This window comes from Crocodylus porosus, unplaced genomic scaffold, assembly GCF_001723895.1.
Source record: "Crocodylus porosus isolate Cpor-Errol unplaced genomic scaffold, CroPor_comp1, whole genome shotgun sequence".
Lineage (NCBI taxonomy): Eukaryota > Metazoa > Chordata > Crocodylia > Crocodylidae > Crocodylus > Crocodylus porosus.
The window spans coordinates 31,850,896-31,874,438 of record NW_017728950.1 but is presented as its reverse complement, the minus strand read 5'-3'; the positions used below and the strand labels follow the sequence as shown (position 1 = coordinate 31,874,438).

General features: G+C 43.4%; 1 protein-coding gene across 2 annotated transcripts; it reads right to left on the bottom strand.

The window, feature by feature from the left end:
* Positions 1 to 2,964: 2,964 nt before the first annotated feature.
* Positions 2,965 to 23,068, bottom strand: INIP (INTS3 and NABP interacting protein). Of its 2 annotated transcripts, none has more exons than XM_019554912.1 (5): positions 22,965 to 23,068; positions 21,489 to 21,576; positions 14,497 to 14,599; positions 10,424 to 10,514; positions 2,965 to 3,717 (listed from the first exon to the last, which is right to left on the bottom strand). In XM_019554912.1, exons 2-5 carry the CDS (start codon positions 21,511 to 21,513, stop codon positions 3,622 to 3,624), a joined length of 315 nt encoding a protein of 104 aa, XP_019410457.1. In that variant the 5' UTR covers positions 21,514 to 21,576; positions 22,965 to 23,068; the 3' UTR covers positions 2,965 to 3,621. The 2 variants fall into 2 exon arrangements, with proteins under 2 accessions (XP_019410457.1, XP_019410458.1); XM_019554913.1 differs by lacking the exon at positions 22,965 to 23,068 and adding an exon at positions 21,762 to 21,857.
* Between the last annotated feature and the right edge of the window lie 475 nt (positions 23,069 to 23,543).

Genomic DNA, 23,543 nt, shown 5'->3' with positions numbered 1-23,543 from the left:
ACCTCAGGTTCCTGGTCAGGCAGGGTCGGGTGCAGCCGTTGGTAGATAAGCTGGCGGCCATCCGGGGATATAAGGAGCCGACTACGAAGAGGCAAATGCGAGCATTTTTGGGACTGGCAAGCTATTACCACCGCTTCATTCCTCACTTCGCAGAGATCGTAGCACCGCTAGTCGAAACCATTAAGGGCCAGCGAGCAGGGGTGGTGGAATGGACCCACCAACGGCGAAGATTGTTCACAGAGGTAAGACGAGCCTTGTGCCAGGACGTGGTCTTACACACGCCCGACTTTGCTCTCCCATTCACCCTGCAGACAGATGCGTCGGCAACGGCACTAGGAGCCGTCCTCTCGCAAGAAGTGAACGGAGGGGAGAGACCAGTGGCCTATGCCAGCCGGAAGCTGCACGACCCGGAGACCAGGTACTCTACTATTGAGCACAAATGCTTGGCGATAAAGTGGGGGGGTCGAGTATTTCCGCTATTACCTGCTGGGCTGTGAGTTTAAATTGGTGACAGACCATGCGCCCCTGAGGTGGCTGCACACCACAAAAACGGACAATGCACGGATTATGCAGTGGGCTCTAGCCTTGCAACCGTACTGTTTCTCAGTGGCTTACAGGCCGGGCAAGGCAAATACAGTAGCGGATTTCCTATCCCGATGGGGAGAGGACACAGAGAGTGGAGACCGAGAGGCTACAGACAGGGGTGAAGACGTGGGAAGAGCGCCTAACGGCGTCCTAAGGCAGGGGAGGTGTGGAAGAGCCCCGACCCCAGGCAGCCCCGGGACTCACCGGGCAGGGCGGAGCACGCCCAGCTGGAGGCGGCAGCGCGGGAACGCAGGACGGGGGAGGCGCGGCACCGCCGGAGCCGACGCGGAAGCCCGGGAGCGAATCTCCGAGCAGGGACCGGCGGCACGCGCTTTAATTAACTCTCCCAGGTGCCATGAGGAGCCGGCGGCCTCAAAAGCGGCGCCGGCGCGGAGCAGCAGGGGCCGGAAGGAGGCAGAGGAGGAGGAGCTTCCCAGCGGGGGAGCAGCAGCCTGGTGGCCTGCAGGAGGGAACTCGGCAAGGACCTTCTGGAGCCGGGTAGGGTCCCGCGGGGTGAGCCACGAGGGGCGGAGGGCCCTTAGGGCTGCTGATCGAGTGGTGGAGCCTGGGAGTGGGGAAGCTCCCCCACCACAGCCCCGGCCGGGGCGGACCGTGGCCAGAGGCAGCGGTGGCAGGCTGACCCAGGGAGGACTGTTGGGAGCCGGACCCCTGGTAGGAACGGCGGGCCCCAGCTATACATAGGGGACCCGGCCAGGACTTACCGAGTGACCCGGGGGTCGCTAAAAGGACTTTCTCTTTGGGAGAAAAGAGAACCCGACCCTCGCCGAGGTAAAGGGGGGCACTATTGGGACTCATTGTGTGGAGTCTCGGGCGAGGGTATAGGGGAGGCAGGAGCCCTCGAAGTCCCCAGACCAGACTGGACAGGAGACCCGCTTTCGGACGTGCACCCGCCAAGGAGAATCACTGAACCAATATCATCAAAGTCATGGCAGGCGGACTTGGCGGGAGCAGACGGGGAGCGGGAGTCACTCCAGACCACGCAAGGGTCGGGGCAGGCCCCACGACGACCCACAGGTGCACCCGTGGACACACCCATACATGAGCAATGAAATTACTAACCGTTGATATTTAAGTCATCCCCAAGCTTAATTCAGCTGCCCATGTTGAGATGAACGGGGAACTGCTTTGCTTACTTCTTAGAGGCAATCTGGAGACGTCTCTCTGTATTGGTTACACTATTCATACTTTGCAGGTTTTCTTTGGAACTGTAATAGTGAAAGATTTACTTAAAAAAGAAAGTCAAGACTCTGATCATGAGAGGGGTAGTTGGAGAGGATAAGATCAGTGGAGGCACCAGCTGAATCCAAGTCCTGGCCCTCATTACATTTTGGGTCTTCTGCACCAACAGCCTAGATGAGGGATAGGCTACTAGGCCTGTATGAGTAGGCAGCTATTCGATCCGGCTTCGTATCTGGTCGCTTCAGAAGCTTCGGAGCCGCCTCGGAGATCCAGTCATAGGGTATAATGGGGAATCTATGAAATATCTATAACTTTGTTGTTTTTTGTCTGATTTGGATGAAACTTGGAGAGGTAGTAAGTAGCCTCTGCTGAGAGCATGAAACCTGCCAAGTTTCAAGAAGATGGGTGCTGGGTCCTGGGTGGCACAGGACCCAGCCACAAGCACTTATCTCCAGATCAGCTCAGAGAGTGCCTGCAGCCAAAGCCCCTGCCTCCAACATGACTGAAGCCCATGTCTGTGGACCAAATCTAGTGGTTCTGCAGACTGGACTGGGCCTATGGGCTGTAGGCTGCCAACCCCTGGCCTGACTCTAGTACCTAGAAGCATCCTAGTTCTTTCTATCCTGCATGGAAAAATCGACCAACAGAACTAAATCAGTATAACCTGCAGTTAGTTACCCCGCCATAAAATAGTTCTGTGCACACCAGTACCATCTTATGCTGGTATTAGTTTACTGCAGCCTACCAGCACTGCATATTCAGAGCGACACTTTATTCTGCAGCTAATTAGTCTACTCTGCAGCTAAGCATATGTGTAGACATGGCCTGTATGAACATACTATTCTGGAATAAAGTGACTTTTTTGGGTATATGTATTCCTATCCAAAACAACCTGTCAGACCAATAAACCTTATAGGCTGGAGAAACAGCCAAGAGCTTAATTTGGATGCCATACCTGAAACTAGCCTAGATAAGGATTTAGAGAGAGAAAATACAAACCACTTTAACATGAGTGGAACAAACAACAGATTCGAGTGCATTTCAATAAAGAACCATAAATGCAGACTCCTGTGAATTGGACTAGTTTTATGGATACAATTTCCTAAGTCACTTAGGCATTTTGGAAAAAAATACTCTATGTAACAGATAAGGATTAAAACAAAGATAATTGGACAGAGACAAATTTTGATAGTTTTAATTAGTTTTTGTTGATAGCTTAAAAAAAAAAAAAAAGAGAGGGTTGCTTGAGAACAGTAGGATAGTTTTACTAACAGCACACACACAAAAGCCCCCAGGGTTTGCTGCTAATGTTTCTACACAGAAAAAAAGAAAGCAACTGATGTATCCACTAAGTCCATGTCTGTGTTATTACAGGCAAAGGTGACTTTGTCTGCTTTCATTTCAGGCCAATTACAGTACTTAGGTACTATAATGATAAACACTGTAGAAAAGCTGATAGCCTAAGTATCTCTTATATTCTGGTTTAAACACTTTTTCAACTAAAAGAAGAAAGAAGCGAAATAAATACACATGTCAAACATCCAGTCTTATGTCTGACTCCGACATAAGAAATGAAGTAGAGAAGGAATATAATCAATTTATTAGTACTCTATAACACATCTTTTCCATGGTTGAATCTTACCTCCCTGAAGGTGTGTATGTGAATCCGGAATGAAACAGGCTTTCTTATTTTTTAAATAAAAATGTAAGGTATAAAACTCCGTTTAAAAAAAAAAAAAGTCCTCGGTTGCCTTGATAAACTATATCAACAGTCTTGGAGATGGCAGTTTCCACAACTGACACAAATTAGTCTCCTTTGCTCTGAAATAACATCCCTCACTCCAACTCAAGTCGAGGTAAGACAGGAAGAATAAGATTTCCAAAAGCAGAGTCTTGAGTTATGAAGTATCCCGAAGAATGTGCATGTGCATGCTGAAAGGCAAAAATACTCATTAAATCAACTTCCACGGCACCAATATAAACTATAACCTAACTATTACAGACCTATTCAAGTCCCTAACTTGCATCCAAGTGCTTTGGCTCAATCACACTTCAGACTCACATCTCATTTCTCCAGACTATGCTCTTTGGATTAGGGCAAGTACCTCAACCTCCTTTTGTTGATTTTTTTGAAGCTGTCTAGTACACTGGGGTTGTTACTAGAAACAAAAGTAATCTTCATCGTATGTACCACTGCTCTAGACCCATGGAAAACAAGTGAGAAGAGGGAACAGCCATTGTATTTTAGTTTAGCTTCAAAATACAAGAGGCATCACCTAGGGACAAATCCTTCAAGGGAATTTAGAAGTGTCCAACAAATTAGTCTGGCTTATTTACAGACCTCTGAAGAGCAGTTTTCTCAGCTCCTCTAGGAAAGGATGACTGAGAGAAGCTCTCTCACAAATTGCTGTGTATTATTAAAAAGGATCATGTCCCTCCTTCCAACCCCATGTTGGTGAGGCTGAAAAGGAAAAAACTCACTATTTTTTTGTTGAAATAGGGAGCCAGAGGCTCGCTGTTACTTTAAGGAAAAACCATAAAGCAGCAGGGAGAACTCCAGGTGGGATAGTCTGCCTATAAAGAGCATCAGAAGAACAGGCTGCCAGGGTACTTTGGGCTGGAAGTGCTTACTGCTGAGCTCGCTGCTCTGCAGTACTACAATAAGGCAGAGAGTGCTCACTGTAGACCTAGCTGCCCTGCAGTAGTACCAGGGAGCAGGTCCATAGCTCCTAGCTCAGCAGCTGTAAGTTGCTCTACAGGTCAGCCAGCAAGCCTAAAAAAGAACCTCTGGCAGCTGTGGGAGGAGGCAGGGGAGAGGCACATGACCTGGAGGGACTAGGCTTAGGCAACATAAACTCATAGGCTTGAGCCCAGAAGGCAGTCTGTCTGCAGGCTGGCAGGGGAAGAGCTCCTCCATGATGACTGTGGATGAGAAACTGTCTAGGAAATCCCAATTACCAAGCAGGCTACAAGCAAGGGGAGGGAGGCTTGCAAAAGACATAACAGCTGTTATACAGCCAGGGGGCTTTTAGTTTCAGTTACAGTTTAAGGGCTCGCCTTTTGAGTACAGGCAGTCCTTGACTTACAACATTTTGCACTTACAATGCTTATAAATTGACACCCTGTTTCAACTTTATGATGCCAGTTTTGACTTTACAACGCTTGACCTGATGCCATGCCACGCTACCGAACAAGTTTGCTGTGAGCTCATCTCCCTGGAGAACATCTGTCCAAACTTCCTTGAACACTTCCTTTAAGAAAGCAGACAAGACTCCAGAAAAACCCGCAGCCAAGGCTCCTGAGAAGACTCCAGCCAAGAACCCGTCAAAGTCCAACCAAGAGCCCTTCAAAAAGTCCAGCAAAGTCACCTCAAAGAAGTCCTTCCAAATCAATGATCACTATTTACAATATAAATACACTAATGTAGCTATATTACTCATCTATAATTGATCGAGTAAAAAATTCTGGAGTATTTTTAGTGCAAATAGGGGATTGGGACTTGGTTCAGGAACCAATCCCCCATTTATAATATTGTTTCTTATGAGAAAATTGGTTCTGAGTTACAAAGTTTCAACTTAAGACATCATTTTCAGGAACCAATTGTGTTGTAAGTCCAAGAACTGCCTGTATAATTTATATCGGTGGACTGGGTGTGGCCTGCAAAGAGGTAGTGAGGAGGCTAAGGTTGGGTGCCCTGCAATTTATTGTCAGCGGTGCATGTGAGATCTGCAGGGATAGGGCAAAAGATGCAAGTGGGCAATAGCAGGTCTGAGGCCAAGGGAGAGCCGGAGCACAAGCCTGAAAGGGGCAGAACCTAGGCCAGGGTCCAACAGGGGCAAAACCAAAACCCAACAGGGCAAGACTACAGCTGGAGCCAAGAAGCTAGGTCCAGGGTAGTAGGCTTAGGTGAAAAGGCCTAGTTAGAGAACTGAGGCAGAGGTCAAGAAGGTCATGGCCCCAACAAGGGCATAAAGACCTGAAGTGTCTTGGATCAGAGTGTCCCACATGAGTGATGACCAAGAACACTTGTGAGGCATGGGCACAGCTGTGGGGACGTCCGAGGCCATGAATAGCCATTGAGGCAATTAGTGTCCTGGAAGGCATGGAAGGAGTAGGAGGGTCAGGATTAGTGTCTGAGGGCAGAACAGAGGCAGGTGGGGTTCATAAGGAGCCTGTAGACTAGAAAATGAAGGCTCGCTCTGGGGCCCTGGGGCAGCTTCCCTTACTCCAGATAATAACAAGTTGTGGCAGGCAAGAATAAGAAAGGAAGGCTGCCTGGTGAGCCAGAGAAAGGTAGGAGTCCTGAAGTCACCAACGGGCACCGTGGCTGCCCCCAGAACTCGGTCCTCCTACAGTTGTCTTAGGGGGAATTGCCCTCTTGTGAACTGTGACCAAGATTGAAGTCCTCAAGACTTATTGTTTTGGAAGACTTCAAAACCCATGTTGCCAGTGCTTTAAGGTAATGGACTGAAACTATTTTTTGCCTGTTTGTTCTTCCTCGATGCCCAAAATATTCAGGCATTCAGCTCTGCATGAGATGCAAACAGCACCAAGAATCCTTATCTGTTGAAGAACCTAACTCACAAGCAAATGGATAAAGCTGAATCCTGAAATTACTGAGGGAATTGGTGAAAAGAAAGGACTTGCATAACATGATTTTTCCAAATTTAAAGCGTGTTACATTTTCGTGCTCTCCTGGCACTTACCAACTGTAATAGGGGGCCTTCTCTGGGGCTGATCTACCAATGCCCCGCCCACCTGTTCTGGGCCAACCACCGACCTCCTTGCCTGCCATGCCTTGATGTTATCTAATTAAGTTGTTAATTAGGCAGGAGGCTGCCCATTTCTTGCCCCAATGCCAGGGGGCGCTATCTGTGGCTCCATTCCTCCCCTGCACCACAGCCCAAGGCTCGCAGATGGCATCTATAGTTGTTAACATCACCGGCCCCACACTGGGCCCTAGAATCCTCCAATCTGGACTCCTCCAAGTAGGCGGCCTACTCTGCCTTCATTTTGGGCTACCTAGCTCCCTGAGCTGTTCCCCCTTATGGGTGTGGTTCCCCCCAGGACCTTTGGCTACGCAGGCTCTGGCCTCACCTCCAGGCCAGTTGGAACCCCAGGCCCTCAGCTCTGGGTGTCCCTTGCAGTAGGCCCCTGGCCCTTTGACCCTTCCGGTCCTGGTCCCACCACTGACCAGTCGGGGAATTTCAAGACAGGTTTCTGAGTTTACAGCCCCACTCTCTCTCCGGGGTCCACCTTCTGGACCCTACAAGGGGGCAACCCACCCAGTTGTGGGAGCTGGGGGTTATTAAGGTGCCCTGACCCACCTTTCACCGGGGTAGTAACTGGCCTGGTATTTCCTGGAGGTTTCTGCACCACTGAGAGCCCCACCAGGCCACCCACTCCCAGCAGGGCGCAGTTTTAGGACCAGGAGCCTCCAAACCATCCCCAATAGCTCCTTCCCTTACCTACAGGATGTTCCAAGCAGCCTTGCAGCCAGGCGATGTTACTGCCTGGCCTTCCAGCAGCAAACTGCTCTGTTTATATGGGCGGCCAGAGAGCTAAAATGGCCACTGCAATTGAGTACCTGCTTGCTGCTTGTCCTTAAAGTGGCAGGTACCAACGGAGTCCTGCCACACCAACCATTAATAAACCAGAGTTCAGTGCATTTAATTTTGAGCTGAGATGTTCACAGGTTTTCCCTGCTATACCACTTCAACAGGGTACCCATTCCACCCTTCAGTCAGTGCACTCTGTAAGGATTTCTAGTACAGCTGTGTCACATGTATTAGAGCAGACCCAAGTTAGAAAGGAGATTTGATTCCAGAGCTCCAGAAGCATACGTGATGTGCCAAATGACAAGGTGAATTATGTGTCTGCTTGCATTTGAGACTCCTGTTGCAATAGTTGCCACTCTAGAACTCCAGATGGAATCACTGTGAGGGAGACCTTCCTCGGGGATAGAGCGGAGCATTAGTGCAGTCTGAGTGCCTGGGTTCACCTCTGGTACTTGGATCCACACTTCCACAACAGATTTTTAATCCCATAGGAATAAGGGATTCTTTGTTAAGTCTCAGTGTTGAGACAATAGTACTGATTCTCTCTTGGTTTGAGCCTTCAATCTTAGAGTCTAACTCAGGTCTGTTCTAATACGTAGCTCCCACAGGTGCAATACGGTATTGCCTGCTGTATGGATAGTCTCTCCAGGCACTGTGGGTTCCCATGAGGTTTGACAGTCTTTATTTCCACAGAACTAGTTCCTTTTCTTTTCCAATGACAGCTAGTCATTTTTGGTCACAGTTCATAAGAGGGAGATTCTCCCTAAGATGGGTAAATACTGGGCTGATTCCTTTTCAGGGCCACCAACAGAAGGTTGGGATGAGGGGCATGTTCCTTCTTTTGAACAATACAGGTTTCCCTCGCTTTGTGCAGGTTCTGTATGTGCGAATTCACTCTTATGCAATGACCCTTTTTATACCAAAAATCTGTTACGTGTGAGGTAAATTCACTCTTATGCAATTGGTGTGGTGGAAGCCTGCAGTCAGCTGCTTGGTGCGGTCCATTGTGGGAGTGACGCGCACCAAAATATAGTCTCCTGTGTGGATCTATGCTCCTTACTCATTGTCTTCAACACGTGTTTCTGTAGTTGCCGTTCCCATTATGGCTTTTAAGCATCCTGCTAGCTTATGTCCTACCCCTCTCCCTGGTCCATCAATGAAGCATAAGAGAACTTCACTAACACTGGAGAGAACTGGGGATTTTGAACTGTGCAGCTGGTAGGGGGCCAGAAATGTGACAGAAATGGGTCTGGGGGTCAGTACAAAGTCTTGGAACGTATCCCTATTTCTTACACTTTATGCGAATTTGAGTTATGTGCCATTTTCCAGGAACGCATGCACAGCATAAAGCGAGGAAAACCTGTACAGAGAAAACTGTCCATAGCTTCCCATAATCAGTGTAACTGGAGAGAGGTAGAAAGAAGGGAAAGAAAAAAAATCAGATAAAACAAACTGCTCTAAAAGTACTTTTTTGCAAAAATGTTTCAGCAATTTCATACACTTCTGTTTCTCCTGGGCTTGAAGATGCTTGACTGTTTAGAGTTCAAAACCTTCTAATCAAAACAATGTTCAGTCATTCATTGGTGAAGGCAAGATATTTAAAATTGTAACAGCTAACAACACAAGCCATACATTTTATACCCGAGTATGTCATACTGTTTCCTCAATCACCTCTCAGGAGAGTAGGTTATCTATGACGGTACCAAGACAGGCCAAAGAATGATAAATAACCATAGCCACTGTGGTTAACAGGTTAGACCATTAGCCATGTACTGATGGGCCTGTACACCTTTTGGATAAGAGTCAGTTTCAATGTAACCATCACAAAGATTGAAGGGACACTTACATTGACACTGTATCAAAGAATTAAGGAATTAAAGACATTTTGGCTTGTACAGGAAGGGTTGAAATTTCACTTTGGCTATGTACAGCAAAAAGTTTAAAAAGAAACCCATCAACAGATATTTTTACACACCCCCCAGCAGTGCAAGGTTGTTTTTTGAAACAGTTAAAGCAAAGGTAAAACAAAATTGAGGAGGACACACTTACTACATTTACTCATAGAATTAACCTATTATTATTTTCCAGGTATAGAATATAATTATTGGAGGTTTGCCTTGAATTTGCCCCCCTTCCACTGCTACAGCATGGAAAATATATCTGAGGCAGGGGTCAAGTAGCTCTTTGTTTTCTGTTTCCCCCCACCTTTTTTCCCTGGTACCCACGCACTTAGTTCATCAAGAATTGATACAGCTAACTTTTTTTTTTAAACTGTTGCAAGTTTGATCACATGTACTCCATAAACACACTGTTAAACAGCTGTCTGCCACCTACTTATATGTAGTACAAACCATGCATAATATTAGTCCTAAGCTAAAGGCTTGGGATTTACCATATGGGTCACTGGGCTGAGCCCCAGCAGAGTCAACAGCATGTCAGCCATGGTTACACAGCTCAGCACTGCTCCGTTTGTGTGTGTGTGTACTCCAGATACTTCAACAAAGGATTCATGTGCTAATTAGCACCTACTCATGACTGGAATCAGGTCTCCCTATCACAAGACATGGGATCCTCCAAAAATTTAAGTATAGATGAGGTGCAGAGCAACTTGGTCCAGGTCCATCTCATGGACGGCAGGTCCACATTAACCATATATTCCAGGGCGAGAGAAGGGATGACAGAGGAATTCTGGGTAAACAGTATGCAGTGTTGTGGCTCGCTATGACTTGAAGGAGTTGGTGGTGAAGGGGACTGCATTTAATGGACACTACCATATGTTTTATTCATATAGGCTAGACTTACCTACTCTAAGTTCCCATCAACAACGTGTGCCATGCGTTTTATAGTCACGCACTGCATTGGCTGCATTTAATTAACTTCATAGTTGGTTTCTATTGCTGAGCATGTGCTGCTTTTGGCAACAGTTTAATGAGAGACAGTGTATTTAGTGAGATTTCCTTGTACGCACTTGATTATAAGGTGAGGGGCTTTTTCCCAGCATGACAACTGGAGGGAGGGTACCTCGTCTTGTATTCAAGTAAATACTGTAATTTGAGTACACTTGAACTACAACAGCTTACCTGTAATGCAGCCTTTTGCTGTGCTGCTATGTGCTGTTGTTCAGCATGGTCACGGAAATCCTTATTAAGGGAAGGTCTTGCAAGTGCAATACTGGGGGAAAAAAGTACAATGCATTATCCAAAAACTCAACTTACTTCTGTCAGTCAGATTCAGATGATTTATTTTAAACCCCTTAATTAATGTTTTAGAATTGTTTTTATATACAAATGAGTATGTGGTGACTTCAGCTAAAGTTTTCAATTGAGAACAAGTGAAGCCAAGCTGAAGCCAGAAATCTAAGAGGCCTACAGCTTAATGTTGTTTTTTTTATCTCATTCATTTTCATTCTATTGGTGTAACTCCACTGACACTGTTTAATGACAACTTTTGTCACCATTACCACCCTGTGTCTTAACGCACCTATGACAAAGTAGCAGTCCTAAGAAGGGATCCATAGTCTTCATTAGAAGAAGGTCTCATGTTTGGCTGAAGAACTGTACAATCTGTCACATAAAGTGTTTCTTATTCATACAAAATTCAAGTGAAGAATCTTTGATAGTGCTGATAGTTGCAGTCCATAAAATTGCTTTCATTTATATACTGATATACAACAAATATTCTTGGTTTCAATTAAATAACTAATTGCCAAGGCAAATTCAAACAATGTTACATTATGTAAGGCTTTTGTAGGGTTTGTCTTCACTGCTAAAAGAGCTGCATTTTTTTTAAACTTGAAAGTAACCCATATATATAAAGAATCCTGAGGTAAAGTCAGACAATGAAGAGAAGCCACGTTAGTTTTTTTAGCTTTATTGTGACAAACTAGTAGGAGTGCTGATCTTTAATCATTGCCTAGAACCTGCTCCCCACCCCTCAAAAAACCACAACAAACCCAAAGACAAAGCAGTGTAGAGTCCAATTCTGCTCAAAATGGAAATTTGCTCCAAATCTGCCCATTTCCCATAAAATAATGTTAGTTGCTGGGAGCTGAGCAGCTTTACATAATGGAGAACAGGTCAGGTTTTCAAAAGTAGTAGTATTTATCATTGGACCCTGTGCCAAGTTTTAGCTCAAATGAATACTCAAGCTAAACAATCAGACTCTGAACAGAAGGGTTTGTAACTCATACTAATTTAAAACTTCAGTGCTGCCGAAGAGGTCTATATTCCAGTTTCTTTACCTCTTCCTACAGCATACTTTTCACTTGAATATTTTTCTTCTATTTAATAATGTATTGCAAAGTAAACTTTTCCAAACAGACATTTTAAAATAAACTTCAGACCTGCACAAATGTCTTAAGTTTACATTTAGTAGAGTTCCTATATCCTCAAGCCTAAGACTCATATGACAAGAGTGGAGATGAATGAAATCTTTTCAGATTTTAAGTAGTCAAAGCCTTTGCTATTAGCATCCTAGCTACCTTTACACTTTGTCTTGATTTAAGCTTTTCTGGCAATTTAACAAAATGTCACAGGGGCTTAAATTCTTTATGCATAATGATGCCAAAACTGTGGTACAATAGGTATTGCAATGTTGGTAATAATACTGCCAACCATGAACATTCAAAACTCATGAGTCAGATGCCACTTAAGACAGTGGCTTAGAGTTGTTTTTTTTTCACACTCTGCCTTGTATTTTTTTTTTTTTGAGACTTTAGGCTAAACTGGATTGAGATTTTTCTGGTTCTTCCCCCTTTTCCCTTCCTTCCCTCTCCCCTCTTTGCAAGCTTCAGAGCTATATACTTGCTTCTGGTTTTTAAAAGTTGCACCCTCCAGGAGCTAGATCTATAAAAGATTGGAGGGGAAGGGGTGGAAATCACCCACAAGAACCATGAGAACAGGAATGCTGTCACCAGAAATCAACGACTGCACAAATTAGTCTGAATGCTTCTATTCCTCCTTCCATGAAAAGTATCTATTTTAAACAATATTGGGTTTGGAGTCAATTATGAAAATATAAGTGGAACCAAGTCCAAAAAGCCTTTTAACATTGTGACTTTTAGGCTAAGTATAGTCAAAAGCCCAAGGCTGAATCGATTCAATCTTTGCAGGTTAGTCTAAGCTGCATAGATTGAAATGATAAGCAAGTGAATAAACATTTATTTACTTTTGATTCTAGAAATGCAGCCACATGATTTAAATACCTGGTCAAGATGCCTTGATTTTAATCATACAAAAAGTGCATTCTTGTTGTTTGATATCCTTTATTCATTTAACTTCTTGAAACTGCACTTTTAGAGAAACGTAAGGGCTTGACTATCTGTACACAAACTTGCAGAGAGAGACAATAGGGCTAATCATCAGGTCCATTATTTCTCAGCTCCATATACTCCTGTTAACAAGGATGTTATCTCTAGAGACAACAAATTCTCCTTATGCCTGAAGAAGGGCATTTGTGCCCAAAAGCTGGCAAAGAACAATTTTTCCAATAATTTAGCTGCTCTAATAAAAGACATCACATCTACCCAAAGAACCTTGGCTACCTACAATCTCTGGAGACACAAATCCAGAACTTGAGAACTGAAACCAAGCATCAGAGATGCTTAATGAGATCTTCTAGACTGAGCACTGAGTCCCATTGGGTAGAATGAATTTCTTTAACCTTTACCAATCTATATAAGAGCCTCTGGGAACTCCATAAGATTGGGACCCTAATACAGTCCAGCCCTGTTGTAACCTTTTTAGAAGTTTTATAAATAGATCACATGAATATATTGTCTCAAACAGTATGTAATTAGAAGTTATTATCCCTATCCCATGATGAGATCTTTGAGCTTTAACATATATTAAATTTAAACTATCTTTATACAAGTTTATTTTTTTCAAAAAACCATCTTATAAAAAAATCTAATTTAAAGTTAAAAAATCCAATTTAAATTTTTTTTAAAGAAAACACCCTAATTTTTAAAAACATATATATTTTTAAATGTTGATTTTTAACCATCCTGATATTGGGGGACTGTGAGTTAACTTGAACCTGGAGGGGATCTGGCACAGAAGTTCAATAAACCAATTTAACTTAAATCAGTTAGGTCTGATATTATGTCCATCCAGGCTTATTTTAAACCAGTTTCAGCCACTTTGAAGTAGATTATGTGCACTGAACTTCTGTTGTGCTATATATTTGAACCAGTTTCCAATCACACATTTACATGTAATTTCTGTCCCTAGTCCCAGTATGTTGAATGCCCCTCAAAAGAGAGAATAAGCAGTTTGTTTAGCTCTTTACTGAAGCAAAGGCTCTTCATAATGTTCTTTTTAGAGACTGTAAGATCTAGACCTTTTGTAGACTACGACCCTTGCTGAGAATATTGTTATAGCCACAATATGGCATGACACCTTGTTCTTGCTCTTGGTGGCCAGGATGAGCAAGGCAGGCCAGATTTATTTCTTAACTTAATGCCTGATTTTTCAGTTACTATTTTAAACTAAGATCCATCTCTTTACTTTCCCCTAGTGGAAGCTCACCCCCATGACCACAATGCAAACTGGGCAGAACTAGTTTATGGTACAGAGTCGTTTCTAGATAAAAAAACTGCAGGGTTTTGTAATCACTAGTCTTTTCCAACATAAAAAACTGGCCTTAGCTTTTTCTAACAAGGCAGTTAGTTCCAAAGGGGATCAGGCATGTTTTGTAACATGCCTATATTGTTCAGCTATAACTGTTCTGTGAATATTTTTTGAATATTCTTAATCATAACAGACTACCTACTTCTGTGTTTTTCTATCTAACTTTAAAAGGGTGCTCTTGAAAAGCAAGAAACAGCAGATTAGCTCAATAATTGAACATTTTCTGGGCCCATGCTCCCTGGCTCTCCTTTACAAGGTGCTTACTTAAGACTCCTGAAGCTTGTGTAATTCTCTCAAATAGAAAAATGCAGCTCAAGATTTAAAATCCACAAGGAAAATGAACAAATATGATCACAAGGTTTGCAATGTCACTCTTATGCTAGTGGTTGAGGAGTCTCAAGCACACACTTTTAAGAAATGCTTTGTTCTGTTGTTATGGGTGATCCATAGATATGAACATTTAACTTTTAAAAATATTTTGATCTAAGACGAATTGTCCAAAGAGGTATATGAACATAAAGTACCTGGCTCCAGGATGATTTGTGGATGACTGGTTTTGCATAAGTAACTTTCTCTTTTCCTTGTCTAGTTCTGCCAAAATTGCAACCCTATTTTTATTCTGAAAACCTGGGGAGAATGAGAAAAATTATTAGAGAGATTTGCTTTATTTCTATGAGCCACCTATAACCTGACAGAATTAAAGTCTCTGCACAATATGACATTATGATGAATATGCTAATCTTCAAAGCTTTGCACCAATCTGAAAGGCTATTAATAAATAGGTTTTATTTTTCCTCTCCTCATTTTACAACATGAAATAGCTTCCTAAAGATATCATACATATTAATATGTTTTAAAATACAGTCTATCATCTCCAGTCTCCCCCCGCTTCTAACCCCCTCACCCCACTTCCCTTCAGGAAACAGTATGAGTGCTGAGCCAAGATATGTGCATTCAAATATCTGGCTTCTCGACAGTGTTAGGAGACTAAGTAAATTTACCAGATTCTTTAGCAAAAGGATATGCTTGCACCTGACTGATAACAAGGGATGGTTGTACTCAGACAGTGAATTTTGTCCGATTCAGTTAAAACCTGAACTATGATGAAAATTGGTTTCCCCCCAATCTCTGAATTATAAGCAAAAGATAAGACACAGTGTCAATAAACATTTATATAGGACAAAATTCTCTACTCGAGTGGATCTCCCTTTTATTATTCTGTGGGCGCATTTACATGAGACCTTTACTGTAGAGTAGACTAATTAGCTCTGCAGTAAAATGTCTCCAGAGCTATTAGGCCAGAGTAAACTAATTAACTCCGCCATAGGTCAGTACTGCCAGATACAAATACTATCCTATGGTGGAGCTATGTACCCCACCACAATACATGCGTAAATGCTGACCGGGCTGGCTGGGGTATGAGGTTTCAGTGTGGGGGATTCCTGCTGGCTAGTCCACACTGTAGTACCCTTGTGCCCCAGCCAGCCCCCCTGCAGCATGCTGAGCAGAGTCGGAGCAGCCCTAGGCTGGCAGGCTGACCCCCTTGGAATCCAGCCAGCTGGGACTGTGCCACCCCAGCTCAATGTGCTGCAGTCCCAGGCACATGTGTTAACACTGTGCCCTGGAGCAATAAACTCCAGTATGAACGATACAGACAGGTTTATTGCGTCATATTAATATTCACATGTAAACACAGTCTGTTTTAACATGCTCCCTCCCTCCTCCCCATCTATTTCCAATCTGTTCAGGGACTTATAAGCATGACTGCAAAGCAGGATATTGGAACGAGCTTGTCCTGCGTAGAACTAAACAGACAATGTTGCTGTTATCTGGGCTTTTTAATGTTTTTAGGGAGCAGAAGGGGATTTTGAGGAGAGAAGGGTTCAAAAGGCAGAATGAACCAAGAGAAAGACTGGGACACACAGAAAAAAGGCCGTCTTAGGCCAGGGGGCAGCAGGACACGCTATGTTGGGACCAAGGGATTTGCCAGGGGCTAGACAAAGTCCTTACGTGGGCTGGATCCAGCCCGCAAGCCACGTTTTGGCCTACCCCTAGTTTAGATAAAGAGAAGTATCTCCTGATATAGGAATGAATAGCTACCTATGATTTTTTTTAAGGCCCAAGATGAAGGAGGCTTTGCCAGCAAGCTAAGCATTCTGAGACAAAGGGATGCATCTTACAAACATGAATGCAACCAGCTCAGATTAAATTCCCGATGAATTCCAGTTACTATACTGAGAACATAATGCCCTGCTACCTTTACTCTGCTAATTCTGCTACATACCTTGTCACCAGGGCATGAGAAGGAAAGGAAGATCTTTTTTTTTTGAATGGCTGTTAATTTAGAACTTACTAGTATGTAGAAACATTTTCTTCCAACACACACACACACACACACACACACACACACACACACACACACATATATACACACACACATATATACATGCATATACATATACATATATTTTACAGGCTTGCATGCTAGTGGAAAGAAAAAAAAATACAAGGACTTCTGTAAATCTGTAATGACTTCTGTAAATCTGTAATGAAAGGGTAGATATAGCTTAAATTTCTTCCCCCTACTTACCCAAAAAAGGAGGAAATGAGAAAGAACTTACTTGAAAGTCTGGATAACACACAGAGATATCTGTCTCAAAACTAGGTAACAGTTTACACTAATAAATATAGAAGCTGGATTTGATTGCCTATAACTTCCAGGAGACTAAGTCAGCATACCCTGTTGTGTAGTTACGTAGGAAGGGTGCTTGTTTTTTGTTAATACTACTTCTATTTCTATGTTCGCTTTCAAAACCAAGAATACAGACATGGAAAGCAGGAGAGGCTTCATTTCCCAGTAGCTCTGTTGATATGTCAGAGAGGTGTCAGCTTTTTACTAAGGCAATAAATTCATAATTTCTACAGACCCCTTTGGCTCTAGGGCCTAAAACAGAGAGAATAGCAGGGGTTGGATTACAAGCTCTAGTCTGCTTTCCTCAAGACCTCTTCTCCCATAATGGCCATGACCCCTTTATCCCAGGGGAACTTCACAGGAAGAGGTAGGATGGCAGAAGCAACAGTTTACATGGGTAATCCTTGTAGAGCTTGGAGGGCTAAGCCCCCTCTGACAGACTGCATAATTTAACTGGTAGCCTAATTTGGTGCATAGAACTTTTTATACAAGGTGCTGATGTGTAAGTAGGAAATAATGAATTCACCCTGACTTGAAGAGCTCAGGCTGAACTAGCAGGGCTAGCAGTTAGAAAAACATTTATTTGTAATCAGAGCACATATGGCCTGGAAAAAAACAAAAGAATACACTGCAGTGCAAGGAAAATGGAACCTCAGGATCCCACTACTATAGCCATTTCTCAGAGGGGAAATGTACCTTGACCCTGGGATAGGTATATACTACATGCCCAAGTCTCAAACCATTAGCACATGCTGCTGTTGCATTCTTTGTTCTGTCAGCTCAATTCAGAAAGCTTTTCAAAGCAATCCTTTATTGAAATGCACATTATCATAATGATGATCATTATATTTGAAGGCAACAGAATCCAAAGCACTTATAAGCACAAAACCAAAACAAGAGAGTATTTGCCTATTTTTCCCTATCTTACTTGTGACAACTGGGATCATGAACATGAGACAGCAGCTTATTAGATGTCAATATTTTTATAAGCATTTATATTCTATGTTGTCACATATCCTGCAACAGTTAAGCAAAACGAATGCTGGTAACTCAATAAATTACAAGTGAATTATTAAAGGATATATAAATATTTTATCTGTCCCTCCTGACTATGACCACATATAGATGAATATAATCTGCTCATTGCTTTATGGATATAAAGTCCGCTGGGGAACATCAGAGATTCACTATTGCTCTCAAGTGCTAGGTTTTGCATTTGAACTCCGATTTATCTCGAGGAGCTGTACAATTTCTAGATGATTCCCCCACCAACTGCAAACCAGCAGTATTTTTTCAATACACTTATTTCAGCGAACGTAAAATTCACCTGTTCAGGCTGCATTTTGCTAATGTGCTCATTTTTAAGCTAAGATAATAGACACCAGCTAGTAGAGATTTACAAAGCACCTCATGGAAACTGAATAACAGAACACTGAAAGTTACACATTTGGGTCAATGTCACTGCCACAAAGCTGATGGCAAGGATATCTTTTATTGGACCAAATGCATGGATGGAATAAAGTAAGACAAGCTTTCAAATACCAGTCATTCTCTCCTAGACTATCACAATTACAATATCACTCTTAACACTATAAAAGCTGAATTATTTTAGGTTTCAGAACTGTTTTGCAGGCTGGCAGGCAACATTTAGGCTTGCCAAAGAAACATACGTGAAAGATCTCTCTCCCATTTTTCTCAAGTGGGGATTAGAGAAAGAATGATTTTCTGAACACAGCTGTTGTCACCAGGATCCTAATACTTATCCTAGGAAGATCACACTTGGAACAAAACCGATGATATTGCCATACATGATACCTGCCTGCTTTGCTCTTAGTTGTGTGAAAAAACATCTTACAAGCAGCAGTCCTATTAAGATGTGACAAATGGTTAGGAATGTTTTGGCATATATCACCAACCACTCAGTTTACTTGCTTCTTTGGTTTAAGAGTTTGGCGGTGGAGGGGGGGGAGGTTAGCGCCCCTCAATAGCTTGCAAATTTTTCCTGAGGACAATGTTCTATCAAAAATCTTTTTCTTTTTTGAAAAACACTATAACATTTCAATGAGTGCTACATTGTATAAAAACCCTGAAGTAGGGCTTTCATTCACAGTACTCCTACACATTTCATCTTTGGAACAATAATAAAAGGAGTGTTTTATAATATGTTTCAATGAAACTAAACTAAAATAAGCCTCTTTAGCTAAATCTTAAACTTTGCTATTTGAGTCCCAAACTGTTAGGAGCTGAACACTAGGGCTGTGTAGAGCTTTGGGTGTTGATTTGATTTGAAGGAAATTTGACCTGAATCTGAATCAAATTGGGAGACCAATAAAAGGTCCAAATCAATTCGAAGCTCTCCAAGTGGATTCAGAAAAGATTCAAAAAACTTTGGCGAGATTCAGAGATTCAGGCAGTCCCCATGCATCGCCGCAGGGAGCTGGACACATGCTCCGTGCCGGTAAGTAAGGAGATGGGGGCTGGAGGAGGGGGCAGGGGACCACGGAGGAGGGGAGCGTCCAGCTGTGTGTGTCCAGATGTATACGGACGTGTCTGCAGTGCCACATACTAAACTGCTGTCCTTGTATGGACACAGCCCCAGAGTCAATTTAGAGGCTGCTTTTAGAAATCGTGAAAATGAGGGGAGAGGAGCCTTAAAACTGATTAGCTTCTGTCATTTTCAAGGCTTCAAATAGCAGCTCTTTGACAGCTGCTTCCCTTCAGTGTTTCTGGAACAGTTACACAGAGTGCACTTAGTCACAAGGTAGAGTTGGTTAGTAACAGTATGCAGTTAACTGGAGTACAATTAAATTACAAAGCAAATGGAGTACGGGGAAGGACTGAAAGATGGTATACACCTAAGCAGTTTATGCACTTAACCCACATGCAATAATCAATGATTGCTACAATGTAAGTAATGGGCAACAAGTTGGAACTCACTTAGTGTTATGGGATTAAGCCATTTATGCACTTATCCAGTATACGTATATAAAAGTGGGAATCCACAATCATATATATTATTATTACTTGTGCACAAGCCTTGTATTTCATTTTGAAAAAGTCTTACACTAGGACAGGAGGGAATCAAAGAATAGATTGCTTGAACAGCACCAATATTCTTCCTGTTTGGTAGGCCTGGTAATCAAGCAGCATTTGGCAGATCTGTCACTTGTTACTGGCTTGCAGCTAGGTTAGTAGACCAGGCAGACTAAGGGTCACTGCTGAAATGCATGATTCCCCACTTCTTCACTTTTGTCCCCCACGTTTCCCAATTATATCTCAGTTGCTTAAAAGTTACGAGGAATTTTAGACTGGTTTTTAAATTATTTCAAAATGGTAATTCAATCCCTTGAGTAAGTCTTTGGGGAGTACTCCAGGAAAACTGCAGTGATTTGTTATCAACTACCAGAATTTGGGGGGAAAAGGAGGCACAAAAGAGAAAATCTATTAATTATCATTGAAACATTTAGAAACAGCAGCCTTGAGTTCAGTACTGGAGTGGGTTAATGTCTATAACAAAGACAAAGACAAGTTTAGAAAAACATTACAAAGGGATTCTGGTTAAGGTGCACATTCTTGAAAGGGTCTGCCCAAGCAAAACCCAATCTGAAGCCAATGGGCCTTCCTCTCAATCCTACCGCAAATGTCCAAACAGGGTTTTCCTATTTAATTCTCCACACCAAAAAAATTCCATCTGTTGGAGGTAACAGTCTTCTCTTCTGTATTCAAGACTGTTTGTGCTTAAATTCCACACCAGAAATAGCTGCATAACATTGGCAGGCAAAGCAATTTCTGTATTTAAAGGTCCAGTATTGCAAGCATTTATTGCAGGAAAGTAGATCTGTGAGATTAAGCATAAAGTTACTCACACAGTAAGATTTACAGTAGTGGGGATATGGGCAAGTGAAGAGTGCTTTGCATATCAAGTTCTCACCTCAGTGTGCTTCCATATACACAATTAAGGGCACAGACTTGGGCACAAGTTACAGCCAGGTAAGCTAGGACACAATCTTAAAGCATGTCAGCTACTCTGCAGTAATTGCCCATGGGCATGTTCTTCCTCTGCAATCATTGATATATGATAGACATTCTTTCACATGAGTAGCTAACCTGCATTAACAGCACATCTGTCACTTTGCTCTGAAGTTCACACTCTAGCTTGCTTCCCACTAACTTGTTCCTGTTCCCTTACTCTAAGACTATCATAATGTAAACAACAAAAGCATGTTCATAGATTGTAAGGGCTGGAAGGGACCTCCTCGCAAGATCATCAGGTCCGTTGTTAGCATTAATTTTTGTGCTGCCTTTCTATTTTAGGCTCAGTCATTTGCAATCTGTTCCTGACAGCTAAGACACCTTTGGTACTTTTGCACTCACAGTACTGAGCATCTTGGACTTTTAATATATCCTTGTCTTGACAGCCAGAAGCCAACTTCAGTTCTTTGGAGTAGTAAAATTAGTGAAACACATTTTGAAGAGTTAATATATTACCATGGTTACAATATACACCTCCTTTTAGGATCTGAATTTAAAGAAATGTGTACTAATTTTGTGGTCCCTATTTTAAAAATCCAAACAAGAATCAATAATCTAATGCTGAAGTCTATCTTCTATTTTCAAAACTATAATCCTGGAAAGAGAATTCCTGTTTCCAAAAGAGCTCCCTCCCTCCTGCAATGTGAAAAATATTGTTTCTCCTTAATCGGTAGTTATAGGGGGCAAGGGACTTTGAAGGGGGCAAGATTTCAGTCATGTGCATAATGAAGTCATAACATTTGTGTAGTTTGGTGAGGAAAAGACAAAAAATCTGCTCTATTTAAAATGTACCTTGTGCTGGAGGGTTTGCTGCCATTGTGTTACTTTCAGCCTTAGTTTTTTTTCAATGGCGGTTACAATTCTTAACATCTATGAAAATCTGCAAAACAGATACAATATAAAAGGTGAATGTACTCTTTTGAATGTCTAATCCCAAATCTACTGCTTAATATGAACTATCAGTTTCAATCGCCCCAGCCTGATTCGTGAATTCATCACCATTACCTATTGCTGAATTACCTATTGCTGCACAGTTCAAATCCATTGTTTTTTTGATGACATTACCTGAAAAGGTTGACTGTTATGCATTTTTGTCCCACTTGTATCTTCTTTGTTTACAACAAAGTTCTGATTTTTTTTTTTATTAAATGGGGCTAGAGAGAGATTTATGTTGTTAAGCTTCATCTGTTATTTGTACAGTAAAACAATTTGGGGAGTTTCCAAAATTTGCTGGGCATACATTAATGCCCCAGTCCAGTCACCACCCTTCTCAGGCACCCAAAATCACTGTTTCACTCTGTCATTTGAGATGCGATTGCGTGTCCAGCAAAGTCCACAGCAAGACTCACAGAGACATTGCTCGGCTCCAGTCACAGATGACCACCAGGGCCTACAGCATTAGCTTGGGTGCTCATTCAGAGCCATGTAGTACTGTGCTTTATACGCTGTCAAACACAGGGCATTTTATGACAGCTCACGTGAACTGCGATAGCTCATGCAACACGCTCAGACCCCAACTGCTGCTTGCCCGTGGACTTGCGGACTGCAGCTTGGCACTAGAGGGTTTATTACATAGGGGACTGATTCTGAAAACCCTCCCTTTGGAGCTCATCGCCTGGCACAGTGACAGGTGAAGGGCCTGGAAGGCAGGTGCCTGCCAGGGTAACAAGTGGTGTGGTACTGCAGACACAGGGCTATGGGGGGGCAGGGGTGTGATCCCCACCCCCAGGTGCTGCAGGGGCAGGGCATGGCAGGCCCTTCCCATCCCCCACCTAAGCCAGGCTCTGTGCCCCTCACCCACCCCAAGAGGACAGCTCCCTCCCTCCTGTGCTTCCCCCCTCCTAACTGCAGAGATAGACTCTTCCAAGCTCCCCCATAGCTGCAAGTGGTCTATTCCCCTTCTTTCCCTATTTCCTCATGCCCCAACTGTAAGGATGGACTCTTCCATGCTCCCCCCGCCACTGGAGAAGTGGCCTCTTCCACTCCTTCCCCCCCTCTCCCGTTTCCACCTCTAGCTGCAGGGACGGACTCTTCCATTCCCCACCACACCCGCAGTTCTCCCTCAACAGCGGCACGAATAGGCTTGTCCCCCTCGCCTTTCCTACTCCTCACTCACATCGACCCGACAAGTTGGATTCTTTCTCCTTCCCCTTACAGGCGCCCCTCAAGGAGGGGTGCGCCCCCCCCCCCGCGGTGGAGTTGGACTCTTCCACCTGCCGCATTCACCCCAGCTACCGAGTTGGAGCCCCGCGAATGAGATGAACTCACCCCACACCCCGCTTATGACGCACAACGCATGCGACACCTATCCAGCCGCGGCTGTTTCCCAAGGGCGCTGGGAAAATTCGTCACCTCTCCGTTAAGAGCACAACGCCCCCCCTGCTTTGACAGGCAGGCGCGAGAACCAATCAACGCCGCCGAGGTAGACGCGGGGTCGGGGTCTCTTACTGACGGCTCTCTAGCACCACCTGCTGAGCGTGCGGGGCGGGGGCGGAGCTTGTATCTTGGCAACGGGGAGGGGCGGGGCTGAGTTGACCCGCTCTTACAGTCTAAGACGGTCCAATGTGGGGGGGTGGTCTGGGAGCTGTTCCCGGCTGTGCGGGTAAGTGGACAAGCGTGGCTCTGCAGCAGGGATTCTAGTTTTCTCTGTTAAAAAAAAATCCCTCATTTTCAGATTAAAAAAAGGTAACCCCGACCCACTCTTTTCTGTGATTAAAATGAAACACCTCTTTCTGTCTTCACACACACACACACACACACACACAGAGTGGCGTTTCATTTTAATCATGGAAAAATTTGGATTTTGCGTTACTTTTTTAAATCCAGAAATTGGAGATCCCTGCTCAT